The following is a 14,779-nucleotide window of genomic DNA, read 5'->3' as shown; positions in this document are numbered from 1 at the left end:
GCTAGCCTTCGACTCGCTGTAAGCCAGGCTGGCCTTGAACCTGCAATCCTCTTGCCTCCACCTCCAAGTAGTTGGGAGTCCTAGTCAAGCCCTGGCAATGAAAGTGCCCTAGGGGATTGAAGCTCTCCTGTGACACTTGAGACCATGTCTCAAAAAACAGGGAGAGGGTTCAGGTGGTAGCTCACCAGTTAAAAGCACGAGCTGCCTTCCAGACGCCCTGGGTTCGAATCTCAGCACCCATATGTGCTGTGAGACAAAACATGTTCTGGGAAGACGCAGTAAACCCCATGACAGACCACAATACAGATGCCACCAAGTTCCAACTTGGTCAACCAGTGAGTTTTATTGGGATTCCTTACAGGAATATGCGACTGTTTCTTAAAGGATCAGATGTGACTTGGGCTGGAGAGATGGCTCAGCAGTTAAGAGCACTGACTGCTCTTCTGGAGTTACTGAGTTCAAATCCCAGCAACCACATGGTGGCTCACAACCATCTGTAATGAGATGGGATGCCCTCTTCTGTTGTGTCTGAAGACAGCTACAGTGTACTTACATATAATAATAAATAAATCTTTTTTAAAAAAAAGTGACATACACACAGCTGCATCACCAGGGTGCATCCCAGCATGCACGGCAGCTCACAAAGCTAGAAACCTGTAGCCCACTGCACTGCCTGCAGGCAGCTTAGCTGGTCTGAGAGTCTCCTCCACAGCTCAGCTTCCCTTCCTCTGTGGGGACTCTCAGCTTTCATTGTTTATTGTGGCAAGAAGAGGCCTAGTGAATCTGGTCGGTTTCAGGGACTTCCTGAAGCTACTTCGAGTTGTTTACTTCCTGCTCAAGAAGTGTCCTGCAGGATGGAATGTTTCAGTCTTGGAGGAAACAACAATGTGACTGCTCACAATCATCTATAACTCCAGTTCCAGGGAACTCAACACCCTCTTCTGGCCTCTTCCAATGGGGCACACATAGTGCAGGGACAGACAGACATGCAGGCAAAACACCCATACACATAAAATAACAATGAATAAATTGCCGGGTGTGGTGGCGCACGCCTTTAATCCCAGCACTCCACTCCGGAAGCAGAGGCAGGCGGATTTCTGAGTTCGAGGCCAGCCTGGTCTACAAAGTGAGTTCTAGGACAGCCAGAGCTACACAGAGAAACCCTGTCTCAAAAAACCAAAAAAAAAAAAGATAATGATGATGACAGGAGGTGGTGGCACACACCTTTGATCCCAATGCTCGGGAGGCAGAGGCAGACGGATTTCTGAGTTCGAGGCCAGCCTGGTCTACAAAGTGAGTTCCAGGACAGCCAGAGCTACACAGAGAAACCCTGTCTCAAAAAACCAAAAAAAAAAAAAAGATAATGATGATGACAGGAGGTGGTGGCACACACCTTTGATCCCAATGCTCGGGAGGCAGAGGCAGACGGATTTCTGAGTTCGAGGCCAGCTTGGTCTACAGAGTGAGTTCCAGAACAGCCAGGGCTACACAGAGAAACCCTGTCTCAAAAAACCAAAAAAATTTTAAAAAATTTAAAAAATCCCAAATAGTGATGACCATGACGAGGAAGAGGAGGAGGAGGATGATAAAATGAGGGCCGTCACATCGGGTAGCTCATCACTGCCTATAACTGCAGCTCCACGGACTGCTACACGATCACCTCCACAGGAACCTGCAGTCAGGTGCACAGACACACATATATTAACATTAACTTTTTAGATTTTTGTCTTAGTTAGGGTTTTACTGCTGTGAACAGGCACCATGACCAAGGCAACTCTAAAAAGACAACATTTAATTGGAGCTGGCTTACAGGGTCAAAGGTTCAGTCCATTATCATCAAGGTGAGAGCATGGCAGCATCTAGGTAGGCACGGTGCAGATGGAGCTGAGAGTTCTCCATCTTCATCTGAAGGCTGCTAGCAGAATACTGACTGGCTTCTAGGCAGCTGAGACAGGGTATTAAAACCCACACCCACAGTGACACACTTCCTCCAACAATGCCATGCCTCCAAATAGTGCCACTCCCTGGGCCAAGAATATTCAATCCATGACAGACTTGTTTATTTTATTTTATTTATTTTATGCATATGAGTATTTTGCCTGCATGTAGGCTTGTGTACCTCATGCATGCTTGGTGCCCAGAGAAGTCAAAACGGGATCCCCTGGGCCTGGAGTCACAAACAGTTGTGAACCTCCCTGCAGGTGCTAAAAACCAAACCCAGGCCTTTAAAAAAGTGCTTTTAATTACTGAGCCATCTCTCCACCCCTTAAACATAAACCTTCAAAAGTACATAAAGGGGCTAGAGAGATGGCTTAGCATCTAAGAGCACTGCCTACTCTTCCAGCGGGCCCAGGTTCAGTTCCCAGCACCCACATAGTAATTCACGGCTATCTGTAATGTTAGTTCTGGGGGTTACGACATCCTCACGCAGACCTGTGTACAGGTAAAACACCGGTGCACGTTAAAATAAAATTTTAAAATATGATTTAAAAATTTTCCAGGCAGTGATGATATGCACCTTTAATCTCAAGAGGCAGAGGCAGGGGGATTCTCTGAGTTCGAGGCCTGGTCTACAGATTGAGCTCCAGGACAGCTAGAGCTATACAGAGAAACCCTGTCTAGAAAACTAACTAACGGGCTGGTGAGATGGCTCAGTGGGTAAGAGCACCCGACTGCTCTTCCGAAGGTCAGGAGTTCAAATCCCAGCAACCACATGGTGGCTCACAACCATCCGTAACGAGATCTGACTCCCTCTTCTGGAGTGTCTGAAGACAGCTACAGTGTACTTACGTATAATAAATGAATAAATCTTTAAAAAAAAAAAAAAAAAAGAAAAGAAAACTAAATAAATAAATAAATAAAATAAAAAGCTTTAAACAATAAGTAAGTAAGTGTTCAGAAAATAAAGCAATGTAAGCTCACTCCGATCTGTTTCTGGCAGGATGGATCTGAGCCCTGACCTCATATCAGCCTGCTTGGCCCTGGAGAAATACCTGGAGAACCCCAATGCCCTCACAGAGCGAGAACTGGTACGGGGGACCCCTGGGCACATTCTCACACCACACCCCCTCAGGGTGACTCTGCACCTACAGGAAGTAGATCTAGATACCAAGCCTGTAGCTTGGTGGTGGGTGGGGCCTGAGTGGGTGGGCGTGAGTCCTAGGATTGTGGTGGGGTCACTGCTGTTCTGAGACACTCTGGCTTCATGTTCTTATCTTTGGGATATTCAGAAGATCCTATACTTTCATTTTAGGGGCTGTCTGTAATTATCTTAGAGTGTAAGCAAGTATACACTACATTTCAAGGGTTCTACCCTCCCCCGTCACTCTCACTATGGCTGAATCAAGGACAACATTGTTTTGTTTGTTTTCTTTTTTCTTTTTTGGTTTTTCAAGACAGGGTTTCTCTATGTAGCCCTGGCTGTCCTGGAACTCACTCTGTAGACCAGGCTGGCCTCGAACTCAGAAATCCTCCTGCCTCTACTTCCCAAGTGCTGGGATTAAGATTGTTTGCTCATTTTGAGATCTCATGTAGCCCAGGCTGGCCTTGAACTACATTTGTGGCTGAGAATGATGGTGAACGCCTCCTGATCCTGCCTCCATCTCCCAAGAGCTAGGATTACAGGCCCACCGCACCTCACTGGATTTGTTTGTTTTCTGAGACAGGGTCTAACTATGTAGCTATAGCCTAGCTGGCCTCAAACTACTATGTAGATCAGGCTGTCCTTGAACTCATAAAGATCCTCCTGCCTCGGCTTCATGTGTTTATTTTCAGACAAGTTCTCAGTGGGTAGCCCAGTTTTGACTTGAACTCTGGATTTTCTTTCCTTGGGCTCCTGAGTGCTGGGATCTGACAGGTGCTATCTTGGTCGGTCACAGGAGCTGTAAGATGGAGTCCCTGTTCTGTTCTTGGATCTTTGGGCAGACGGGGATGGGGGAAATCCCACTCTTCACTCCCCACTCCTGCTGTCTCTGCAGAAAGTGGCCTATACCACAGTGCTTCAGGAGTGGCTGCGCCTGGCCTGCCGCAGTGACGCACACCCTGAGCTTGTGCGGCGACATCTAGTCACCTTCAGGGCCATGTCTGCCCGGCTGCTGGACTACGTGGTCAACATCGCCGACAGCAATGGTAACACTGCCCTGCACTACTCAGTGTCACACGCCAACTTCCCTGTGGTGCGGCAGTTGCTGGACAGCGGTAAGCCTCCAGGCAGGACCAGCCTGATGGTCCACTGGGGGAGGCATGTCTTCCCACGCTCAGAGAGAGTTGCCGCCTTCCTGGTCGAAAGCCCCTGCTCCCTTCACAGTCTGATGGCGGGTTGGTGGACAGGGATTACAGCTTCCCAGTCTGATGGGGGAGACACTGCTTTGCAATCTGAGGGAACTTCCACTGTTTTGATGTAATAGAGGCAATATACCTTCTAAGTTGGATGGGGGAGAGTGTGCCCTTCACTGACAGATGAAGGAGGCTTTGCCCTGATGGAGGAAGCTCTGTCTCCTAACTGATAGAGGAATGCAGCCAGTCTGGTGGAACTCAGTCTTCGTAGCAGTATAGTGAATTCTGACTAGACACTAGGGCACTGGCATAGTCACTGAGCGGTACCGGTGTGATGGATATTCTCGGTGTTAGGGATGCTGTTTCCAAAGCCCTTGTGTGAGGGAAGGCCCGTGGCCTGGGGGCTGGGGATAGACAAAGTATTCACTCAGGCAAGAAGAAACCTGTCTTCCCTGGTCTGATGGAGTAGACAGAAACTCCCAGTCTGCGAGGGAGACAGAGCATGCTCGGCAAGCAACAGGATAAAAAGAGACTGGTTACAAAAAAAAGAGAGAGAAGAAAAATCTGGTAGCTGGGGACATGTACAGGGGATAAAGTGCTTTTCCTGCTAGCATGACCATGGTTCATGTCCCCAACTTCCAATATGAAAAGAAAAGGAAAACTGGGCGTGGTGGCACACGCCTTTAATCCTAGCACCTGGGAGGCAGAGGCAGGCGAATTTTTGAGTTCAAGGTCAGCCTGGTCTACAGAGTGAGTTCCAGGACAGCCAGAGTTATACAGAGAAACCCTGTCTCAAAAAAAAAAAAAAAAAAAAAAAAAAAAAAAGAATAAGGTGCCGGGCATGGTGGTGCACGCCTTTAATCCTAGCACTCAGGAGGCACAGGAACAAAAACAAAAATAAAGAATAAGGTGTTGAGCAATTAAGGAAGATGCCTGGCACTGACCTCTGACCTCCATGTATACACAACAGACTACATACATACATGAAGTTCCTTAAGAAGGTGGAGGGATCAAGGTGGCCCAGTGGGTAATATTACTTGCTGCCAGACCTGACAACCTGAGTTCTCTCCCCAGCCGGAGAAAACCAGCTGCTGCAAGCTGTCCTGTGATTTCCACAAGATGCCAGGCAGGCACTCCTAAGTAGGTTTAGAAGGTAGTTTAGGGAGCGGCAGAATGGTTCAGTGGTTAGAGTGGGTACTGTTCTCACAGGGTAGTTCCCAGCACCTACACTGTCTATAATCTGCCTAGAACACCCTCTTAGGGACTCCAGGGACACTTGGACTCTCGTGCACATATATGTGCACATATACAGACACACAAGTTCAAACATGAAATCTCTTTTTAAAATAATATATATATATATTTTAAAGACAGACAGACAAAACGAAACACACACCTGGCTCCTGAAGACACTCTCTGCTCTCCACAGTGATGAACAAGTGCACAGAGAGCTACTGGCTATGCCTAAACAGAGGGAGGGGCACAATCCCCTGTGCTCCTTGGTGGGCCAGCCTTGAGTCTGATGGCAGAGGCTCATGCCCACGCCATCCCTCCTGTCCCCACACAGGGGTCTGTCATGTGGACAAGCTGAACCGTGCCGGCTACAGCCCTATTATGCTCACTGCCCTGGCCACGTTGAAGACCCAGGACGACATTGAGACCATCCTTCAGCTCTTCCGGCTTGGGAATGTCAATGCCAAAGCCAGCCAGGTACTGGACTGCGGTGGACCTCTATTTACCTAATTCTTTACTAGGGATGGGTGTGAAGGCCTGGGACTCAGTTTACTCCTACTGGCATGTGAGCCCAGGGATTAAACTCAGGTCATTAGGCTGGGTGGCAAGTGCCTTTACCCACCGAGCCAGCTCACTGGCCCCATAACCTCCTTCATTAACTCCAGGCTGTGGGCCAGCCCAGGTCATGATTACGTTCTTTGTCCATGAGAACAGCCACCACTCTGTAGTTGGTATTGAGACTCAGAGCAGCAGGATTACTCCTTCAAGACTCAAGGCAAGAAGCAATGTCTGAGCCTGAGTGATCCAGCCTTAGAGCAAGCGCCAGGTGCTGGCGTATGATGCCTGTGTTCATTCTTGAGGGCTGGGGGAGCAGAGGACCAGCATTTTGTTGAGACATGTTTCTCACTAAATCTAGGGCTCCCCTAGACTGTCTGTCTAGGATCCTCCTGCCTCTGCCTCCCCAGTCAGTGCTGGGATCACAAGCTGCATCCCAACCTGGTTGTGCACGGGTCCTTTCTGTGGATGGAACGTGGGTCCTTGGGCTTGCAAGGCAGGCACTTTACCTACTTGCTACAAGGTCTCTCCACCTCTCTTTTTGAGACAGTATCTTACAGTGTACCCCAGGCTGGCCTTGAACTCACAGAGCTCCGCATGCCTCTGCCTTCTCAGTGCTGGGACTATAGGCACACTTCACCACATTCTGCTAAGCTTGATTTTTTTTTTTTATACTGTTGGAAGACTAATGATTGAACCTGGGGCCCCACACATTACATGGCTTACCACCGAGCTATATCCACACGGCCCACTTCCCTCTTCTTTTCTGTTTTTTTTTTCTTAAGGATTATTTATCTTTTTTTTTTTTAAGATTTATTTATTTATTATATGTCTTCAGACACTCCAGAAGAGGGAGTCAGATCTCGTTACGGATGGTTGTGAGCCACCATGTGGTTGCTGGGATTTGAACTCCTGACCTTCGGAAGAGCAGTCGGGTGCTCTTATCCACTGAGCCATCTCACCAGCCCCTATTTATCATTTTTATTTGTTTGTTTTATTTGTTTATGTAGCTCTAGCTGCTCTGTAGATTGAGAACCTGAGTGTGGGTGCAGGGAGCCAGACCTCTGCAAGAGCAGTGGGTGCTCTAAGAGAGTGGGAGCCACCGCTCTAGCCCACAGCCCTCTTCTTACATGTAATTTGAGATAGGATTCCACTGGGTTTTACTTAGGCTGCCTGAACTATCCCAACAGACCTTGAACACGAGGCCCTGTGATACCAGACCCCCACTTCTTCTCTTTCCTTTCCCTCTTCCCCTTCACTGTCCCTTCTGTCTACAGAGGTGACACATGCCTATAATCCCAGCACTTAGGAGGCAGAGACAGTAATATCAGGGGGTCAGTGTCATCTTCAGCCATAGCAGGTTCTGGGCCAGCCTGGGCTAAGAGAAACCTGCCTATTAAATAATAATAGTAGTAATAGTAATAATAACGACGATGATGGTGATGATGATAATAATGAAGAAACCCTTGCACCCACTGGTACACTCTGTATTCCAGGGTTCTGCTGGCTCTGGACTTACCTATTCTGGACATGTCTTTTTCTTTTTTTTAAGATTTATTTATTGTTATATGTAAGTACACTGTAGCTGTCTTCAGATATTCCAGATGAGGGCATCAGATCTCATTACGGATGGTTGTGAGCCACCATGTGGTTGCTGGGATTTGAACTCAGGACCTTCAGAAGAGCAGTCGGTGCTCTTAACCGCTGAGCCATTTCGCCAGCCCTGGACATGCCTTACAAATGGAGTTACAGTCCCCTAAATGTGAACCAGAGTGGTCAAGAAAGCTCTTAAAGCTGGGCATGGTGGCTCACACCTTTAATCCCAGCACTTGGGAGGCAGAGGCAGGTGGATTTCTGAGTTCGAGGCCAGCCTGGTCTACAGAGTGAGTTCCAGGACAACCAGGGCTACACAGAGAAACCCTGTCTTGGGGAAAAAAAAAAAAAACATAAAAAAAAAAAGAAAGCTCTTAGCAGTCAGCAGACTAAGACAAAAGTGTCCTCACAGGTTCCTGTCCATTCTGGGGGCTCTGCAGTGAGGCTCTGATACACCAAAATAGACAGGCGCGCGCACACACATAAACACACACACACAGACACATACACCGTCTGTGATGTGTGTGTGTGTGTGTGTGTGTGTGTGTGTCTGGCTTTACACTCAAAGCTTTTACAAGTTAGAGTATCCATCAATATTCTGAATAACGTTTCTTTTCCTGGCTAAGTAGTATTCTGTTGTCTGACTTAATGTGGTTAGCTTTGTGTGGTCATCCTCTGGTGATCACCAGTTTTTAACTATTTTGGGGTAGCTAGTATATAGGACTATATATAGATCTTTGTTGGATATGCTTTTGTTTCTTTTTTACTTAGTTTTTGGTAAGTGTTTACGTAATTTTCCACCTATGAGTTGAGAGCTCATGGTAAGAAGGCCAGACCCGAGGGAAGAGAAGGGGCCAGGGGAAGGTGGGGCCAACATGTGTGCCCAGTCAATGTCAGAGCGCTCGGGAGCCATGGACTGTGAGAGCAGCTCCATTCTGTTGTCTCAGGCAGGACAGACGGCCCTGATGCTGGCCGTCAGCCACGGGCGGGTGGACGTGGTGAGAGCATTGCTGGCCTGTGAGGCGGACGTCAACATTCAGGATGAGGACGGCTCCACGGCCCTGATGTGTGCATGTGAGCACGGACACAAGGAGATCACCGGGCTCCTGCTGGCTGTGCCTAGCTGTGACATCTCACTCACTGACCGCGTGAGTCCCCACCCCAGTACTCCCCTAGGGAGGGCGGGCTGCACACCAGGCATCCATCGTTAGAGCTGTCCGTGCTTTACAGGACGGGAGCACAGCACTGATGGTGGCCCTGGACGCTGGGCAGAGCGAGATCGCATCTATGCTGTACTCACGCATGAACATCAAGTGCTCGGTGAGTCCAGAGCCTGCACAAGAGGGCGGGACTCAGAGGAGCTCTGGGGTCGGGTGAGCTAGGCCAGTTCCACTCCAGCCAGGGCTAAAGGGTTCTGTTAAGGCCAGCCTGGGCAACTAAGTGAGACTTATCTCAAAAGGAAAAGGGGGCTGGAGCTCAGGGTAGAGCCCCTAGCTAGAATCCCCCAGTGAGGGGCTGGGGTATGACTTGGCAGCAGGACCAGCATCCTCTCTTGAACCCTCTGCATTAACATTCAATTGCTTAAAACATTATTTTGGGTTTTGTTTGCTTTTCAAGGTAAGTACATTTCACTATATTATGATCCTCCTCCAGCTGGGGTGTGAGTTTGGGCAGGCCAGGATTACACTGTGAGATCCTATCATCTGTGTGTATATATGGAGGGGGAGTGGGCCACTGTCCACCCCCACCCCCATCCCATTTACTAAGTGGCTGGGATCACTTGACAGACTTTCTCAAGGCCCTCCAGTCCTATCTCCAGATAGAGCCTCTGCCCTGGCCCTTCTCCCAGGCGCTCTCCTTGATCCTGGTGCAGGGGTCTCCCTCTCTTGTTCCTGGACTCCGCTTTGATTCCTTCCTCTGCCTTCTCTCTACAAGAACAGGGTGACAGTCTGTCACTGTGTCTGGTGTGTTGGAAGGCAGGGACTACCCTTCTTCCCTCTGCATCCACAGCAAATCTCCTCAGAGGGATTTGAAAGTATGCCAAGAAAGAATTCTGCCTATCGTTACAGTTCGCTCCCATGTCAGACTACGAGAGTCCGGCTTCGTCTTCAGCCGAGGAGTGAATACAGGGAGGAGCCAGTGAGTCCCCCAGGACCCACCAGCCACAAGCCACGCATCAAACCGTCCCTCCTCCATCCCTCTGTCCCATTCTGCCTCGGCATTCCTCAGCCCCTGAACTTCCCTGAGGGAGCCCTGACATCTACCAGGCTCAAGCTCCTGGAAGCCTTTCCCAGCACCCTGGGTTCAAAGCCAGAAAGCCAAGCTACATTCTCCTCCCAGTTGGCACCAGTTGACAACGCCTTGGGTGTGGGTTTCTTGTAAAGAACATAGAGAACAATCAGCCGGCAATTATGGGAGGAGGAAGGGGGGGCAAGAAGAGAAAATACTGTATTCTTGAGTCATTGTTAGGGGATGGGAGGGGTCAGAATTCAGTTGCTAAATTTGAATGTCACTGGAATGTTACAGTGTCTATTGTCTCCTCATCTTTACAGCAGGTCTCCACAAAGCCTGCTCACCACCCTTTGTCACCTCATTTCATTGTCTAGTGTACAATAGGGTCTTGTCCACTGCCCTCCACCTCCAGACTGTGTCTTCAGGGCCTGGGGTGTCTCTTGTGATTGCTTTACAGAATAAGATTGCCGTACCTTAGCCGCCTGCCTCCAGTCAGAAAGCAGTGTTTTCATTTGCCTTTTTCCTTTCTCTCTCTCTCTCTCTCTCTCTCTCACACACACACACACACACACACACACACACACACACACACACACGCACGCGCGCGCGCGCACACATGCACAGGGCTTGTCATCTTGCAGCTGATAGCTGATGTCCTGTGACTTGGAAATGACCAACTTACAAGAAGTTATGCTGACCTCCCTGTTCCCCACGGGGAGTGCTTGGCAGAGGAGACTACTTCTAGAAATACTTTCAGACCTACAGACAAAAAAGAAAAAAGGCCATTCCGGAGTGACTCCCAGCATCACAGCCCAGAACCTCCTCCTCAAAGGAGAGTAAACAGAGACTGTGATACTGACCAAGTACAGGCGCTCGCTATGAAGCCCATATGTTCCTGATTAAGAGCTGGCTGGCCTCAGAGCACTCCCAGAACTAGCTTAAAGTGACAGGCTTTGCTGAAATCCAAAGGGACAAAAGAGTAGTTTTATGTTTGTGTGTTTGTTTTTAATGCCCTGGAGCTCCTGCTGGTGACAGGAGAGACAGACAGGCTGCACCTTTCTCTAACTGGGGTTCCTTTCTGGCCCCAGGATCTCAGTGTGGTTCGTGGGGGGATTTTGTTGTTGTTTCTTTGTTTCTTTTCTTCATAAAGAAGAAAAAGGAAACAACTTCTAGATGTGCCTTGCGATAGGGAGGACTTTGTCCTCTCAAGTCTCCCTGTCGTATCCAGATCACAGCTGAACCCACTGGGCCTTGGCGCCAAACCTCAGCAGGGCAGCATTGAGACTCATGGACTAAAGGAAAGTGTTCACTCTTCTAGACAAGTGGGTCTCTTGGTTTGATGGAGTCTTACTCCGCTTGAGTTTTGTAGAAGGGGTTTGTCTAAGGCATAGAGGCTTGGTTGGCATAAGAAAATAAGATGGACAGATGGATGGGTGGATGGATGGATGGCTGATTGAGTGGGTGGGTGGGTGGATGGATGCATAAATGAATAGATGGATGGATGAATGAACAGATAGATGAATGGATGGATGGACAGGTGGGTGGATGGATGGGTGGACGGATGAGTGTGGGGTGGGTGGATGGATAAATGAGCAATGGATGAGAAACTGGGTTGGCTGGTGGGTAGATGTCATGATGGAGTCTTTGCACGTGTATGAAACAGAAAACCAAACTTCAGGACAGACAGCTGCTGGTGTCTCTGGATGCTCACAGCCTAGGGCACATTTGAAAGGTCGTGCTCTGAGCTGAGCCCTGAGTTCCAGCCTTGTAGCCAGCAAGGGAGTTTATTTAAGGTTCTGGAAGCATCAGCTATGACCCAAAGCACACGCTCCTCAGAAAAGCCCCTGTTTCTGTCGCTGCTGCTTTCTGTTTCTCTGTCGGGGCCACCAGGGCCAAACACCCACCAGTCTCTCCTCTCCTTCCCGCTATACTCCAGTTTTCTTTCTACTCTGTGACCACGGTACATCCATGAAGACAGTGTTACACGTAAATGAAGTATTCTTTTCTTGTAATCATATTTTAGAAAGTAAAAGGACTTAATAAAGCTACAAATAAAAACATTGCCTCGTGTCTGTTTGTTCTCCTTCTTTTTAGGCTAGCCTTGAACTCCTGATCCTCCTGCCTTCCATCTCCCAAGTGCTGGGATGACAGGCACGCACCTCCACACCAGGCTTTCTTCCCTAGGAGGATGAAAGCCGGGGCCTTGGGCATGCTAGACAACCACTCTGATAGCTGAGCGCCAGCCTCAGCCTGGATCTCTGGTTGCTTAGCACGTACTTTTGTGCAGCAATTGCATGCACAAGGGGACAGTGCCATGCAGCTCAGGAAGACTCGAGACGCACGGTCCAGCCTTCTCCAAGCAGCAAGAACTTCTACCAGCTCCACCAAATTCTGGGAACGGAACTTGGGCCCTCTAAAGAGCAGCATGCTACACGGTCCTACCTGAGCCATCTCTCCAGCCCCACTCTATTGAGTCATTTATTTTAGTTAAACACGGGCTCATTTAGTCCAGGCTGCCTTGAACTGCTGACCCTCCTGCCTCAGCCTCAAGCATGGGGATTACAGGCGAGCCTGCACCACCAGGTGAAGATCCCTAGTTCCTGCTCATTATTGTTTTCAAGTTTTGTTTCATTTTGGTTTGGGGGCGGGGGGGGGGGGGGGGGGCATTGTTTGTTTTGTTTTGTGTTTTGATCTTTCGAGACAGGGTTTCTCTGAGTTCTCTGTTCTCCCTCTCTCCCTCTCTCCCTCTCTCCCTCTCTCTCTCTCTCTCTCTCTCTCTCTCTGTGTGTGTGTGTGTGTGTGTGTGTGTGTGTGTGTGTGTGTGTGCCTGGAAGTGAAAAGAGATCCTGTTCCCCTGGAACTACTGGAACTAGCAATACAGACCTCTGTGGGCTGGGACTTAAACCCAGGTCCTCTTCAAGAACAACCAAGGCTCTTAGCCCCTGAGCCACCTCTCCATCCTCACACTTGTCCGGTTAAGGTGGTGCTGAGGATGGACCCCAGACTTTGATGAGCTAGGCAAGCGCTCTGCCAGCTGAGCCGAATCCCCAGCCCTGCTGTAATTATCTCTTTGTTTTGTGTGGCAGCATGTCACGATGTGGTATGGAGCTCAGGTCAGTCAACCTTGGTGGTGCCTTTTCCCACAGAGCCATCTCACCAGCTCCAATGCCCCCTTTAAAACAAACAAACAGGGCTGGTGAGATGGCTCAGTGGGTAAGAGCACCCGACTGCTCTTCCGAAGGTCCGGAGTTCAAATCCCAGCAACCACATGGTGGCTCACAACCATCTGTAACAAGATCTGACGCCCTCTTCTGGAGTGTCTGAAGACAGCTACAGTGTACTTACATATAATAAATAAATAAATCTTAAAAAAACAAACAAACAAACATACAAACAAACATAAACACACTGGCTGCTCTTCCAGAATACTCCCTGGGGTTCAATTCCTAGCACCCACCTGGTAGCTTGAAACTGCCTGTGACTCCAGCTACCCCAGTGCCTTCTGACTTCCTGGGTATGAGGCAGGCATGAACTGCACAGACATAAATCCAAAAATTTTTTTTTTTTTAAAGATTTATTTATTTATTTATTTATTTATTTATTTATTATATGTAAGTACACTGTAGCTATCTTCAGATGCACCAGAAGAGGTCATCAGATCTCATTACGGGTGGTTGTGAGCCACTATGTGGTTGCTGGGATTTGAACTTCGGACCTTTGGAAGAGCAGTCGGGTGCTCTTACCCACTGAGCCATCTCACCAGCCCAAATCCAAAAATTTTTAAATGTTTATTTTATGTGTATAAATGTTTTGTCTTGAGGCCGGGCGTGGTGGCGCACGCCTTTAATCCCAGCACTCGGGAGGCAGAGGCAGGCAGATTTCTGAGTTCTAGGCCAGCCTGGTCTACAGAGTAAGTTCCAGGACAGCCACGGTTACACAGAGAAACCCTGTCTCGAAAAACCACAAAAAAAAAAAAAAAAAAAAAGTTTTGTCTTTCTGTGTGTTTGTGCACCTTGTGCATGCCAGGTACCTATGAAGGCCAGAAGAGGGCATCAGATCCCCTGGAGTGAGAGTTACAGACAATGGTGAGATGCCAACTCTGGTGGGTTCTAGGTCTTGCATAAGAATAAATGCTTTTAACCACTGAGCCACATCTCTAGCCCATAACATTTTTTATGAAATGGAAAAAAATCCATATGTATACAAAGTCCACATATCATTAAATTGTCCATTTCATTTTTTCCTTTTGGTGCTAAGAGTGACTAGTGCATAGGAGCTCACACAAGCTAGACACGGGCTCTACCCTGAGACCCAGTTCCATCACCGGCACCATTTGAAGTACCTAGTTCAGTGGCATTTAGCTCATTCACTGTGTTGTGCAACCATCTCCAAAACTACTCAGCTTGCAAAATCAAAACTCTGTCCCCACTAACCCCATCCCCCAGGCCCAGCCACTGACGCTGAGGCATCTAAGGACCTCCAATGAGTTCAGTTGTGTGCCTGTGTGTGTGCCTGTGCCTGTGTGTGCCTCTGTGTGTGTCCATGTGTCTGTATGTGTGCCTGTGTGTATGTGTCCATGTGTGTGCCTGTGTGTAGATCTGTGTCTGTTCATTTGTGTCTGTGTGTGTATCTGTGTCTCTGTATATATGTGTCTGTATGTCTATGTCCATGTGTGTGTCCTTGTGTGTTTGTGTCACCTCAGAGATTGACAGAGGTGATTGCAGAGGCATTTACTTCAAGCATCTCTCTGCCTTCTATTTTGAGACCCAGTCTCCTGAGCAGGAAGCTCACGGTTGCTGCAAACTGAATGAACAAACTGTCTGTCCCCCACCCCTGGAACTTGGGGTGCTGGTCTGTGTTTCTTGCCTGGTTATTTGTTTGTTGGTTGAAA

The 14,779-nt window shown here is 48.6% G+C and overlaps 1 protein-coding gene across 1 annotated transcript in view; it reads left to right on the top strand.

Moving 5' to 3' along the window:
• Kank2 (KN motif and ankyrin repeat domains 2) overlaps window positions 1-11,957 on the top strand; it is a 31,774-nt gene extending 19,817 nt beyond the window's left edge. Inside the window, exons 7-12 of the mRNA NM_145611.4 lie at window positions 2,942-3,029; window positions 3,978-4,197; window positions 5,843-5,985; window positions 8,604-8,804; window positions 8,887-8,976; window positions 9,726-11,957. Of these exons, the coding sequence (NP_663586.3) occupies window positions 2,942-3,029; window positions 3,978-4,197; window positions 5,843-5,985; window positions 8,604-8,804; window positions 8,887-8,976; window positions 9,726-9,779 (796 nt within the window). The 3' untranslated portion in view covers window positions 9,780-11,957. The remainder of the gene's footprint in view (window positions 1-2,941; window positions 3,030-3,977; window positions 4,198-5,842; window positions 5,986-8,603; window positions 8,805-8,886; window positions 8,977-9,725) is intronic.
• The last annotated feature ends 2,822 nt before the right edge of the window (window positions 11,958-14,779 follow it).

Source organism: Mus musculus, chromosome 9, assembly GCF_000001635.26.
Source record: "Mus musculus strain C57BL/6J chromosome 9, GRCm38.p6 C57BL/6J".
NCBI classification, from domain to species: domain Eukaryota; kingdom Metazoa; phylum Chordata; class Mammalia; order Rodentia; family Muridae; genus Mus; species Mus musculus.
Note: the sequence above shows the minus strand (reverse complement) of the source record. Positions and strands in the feature narration are given on the sequence as shown.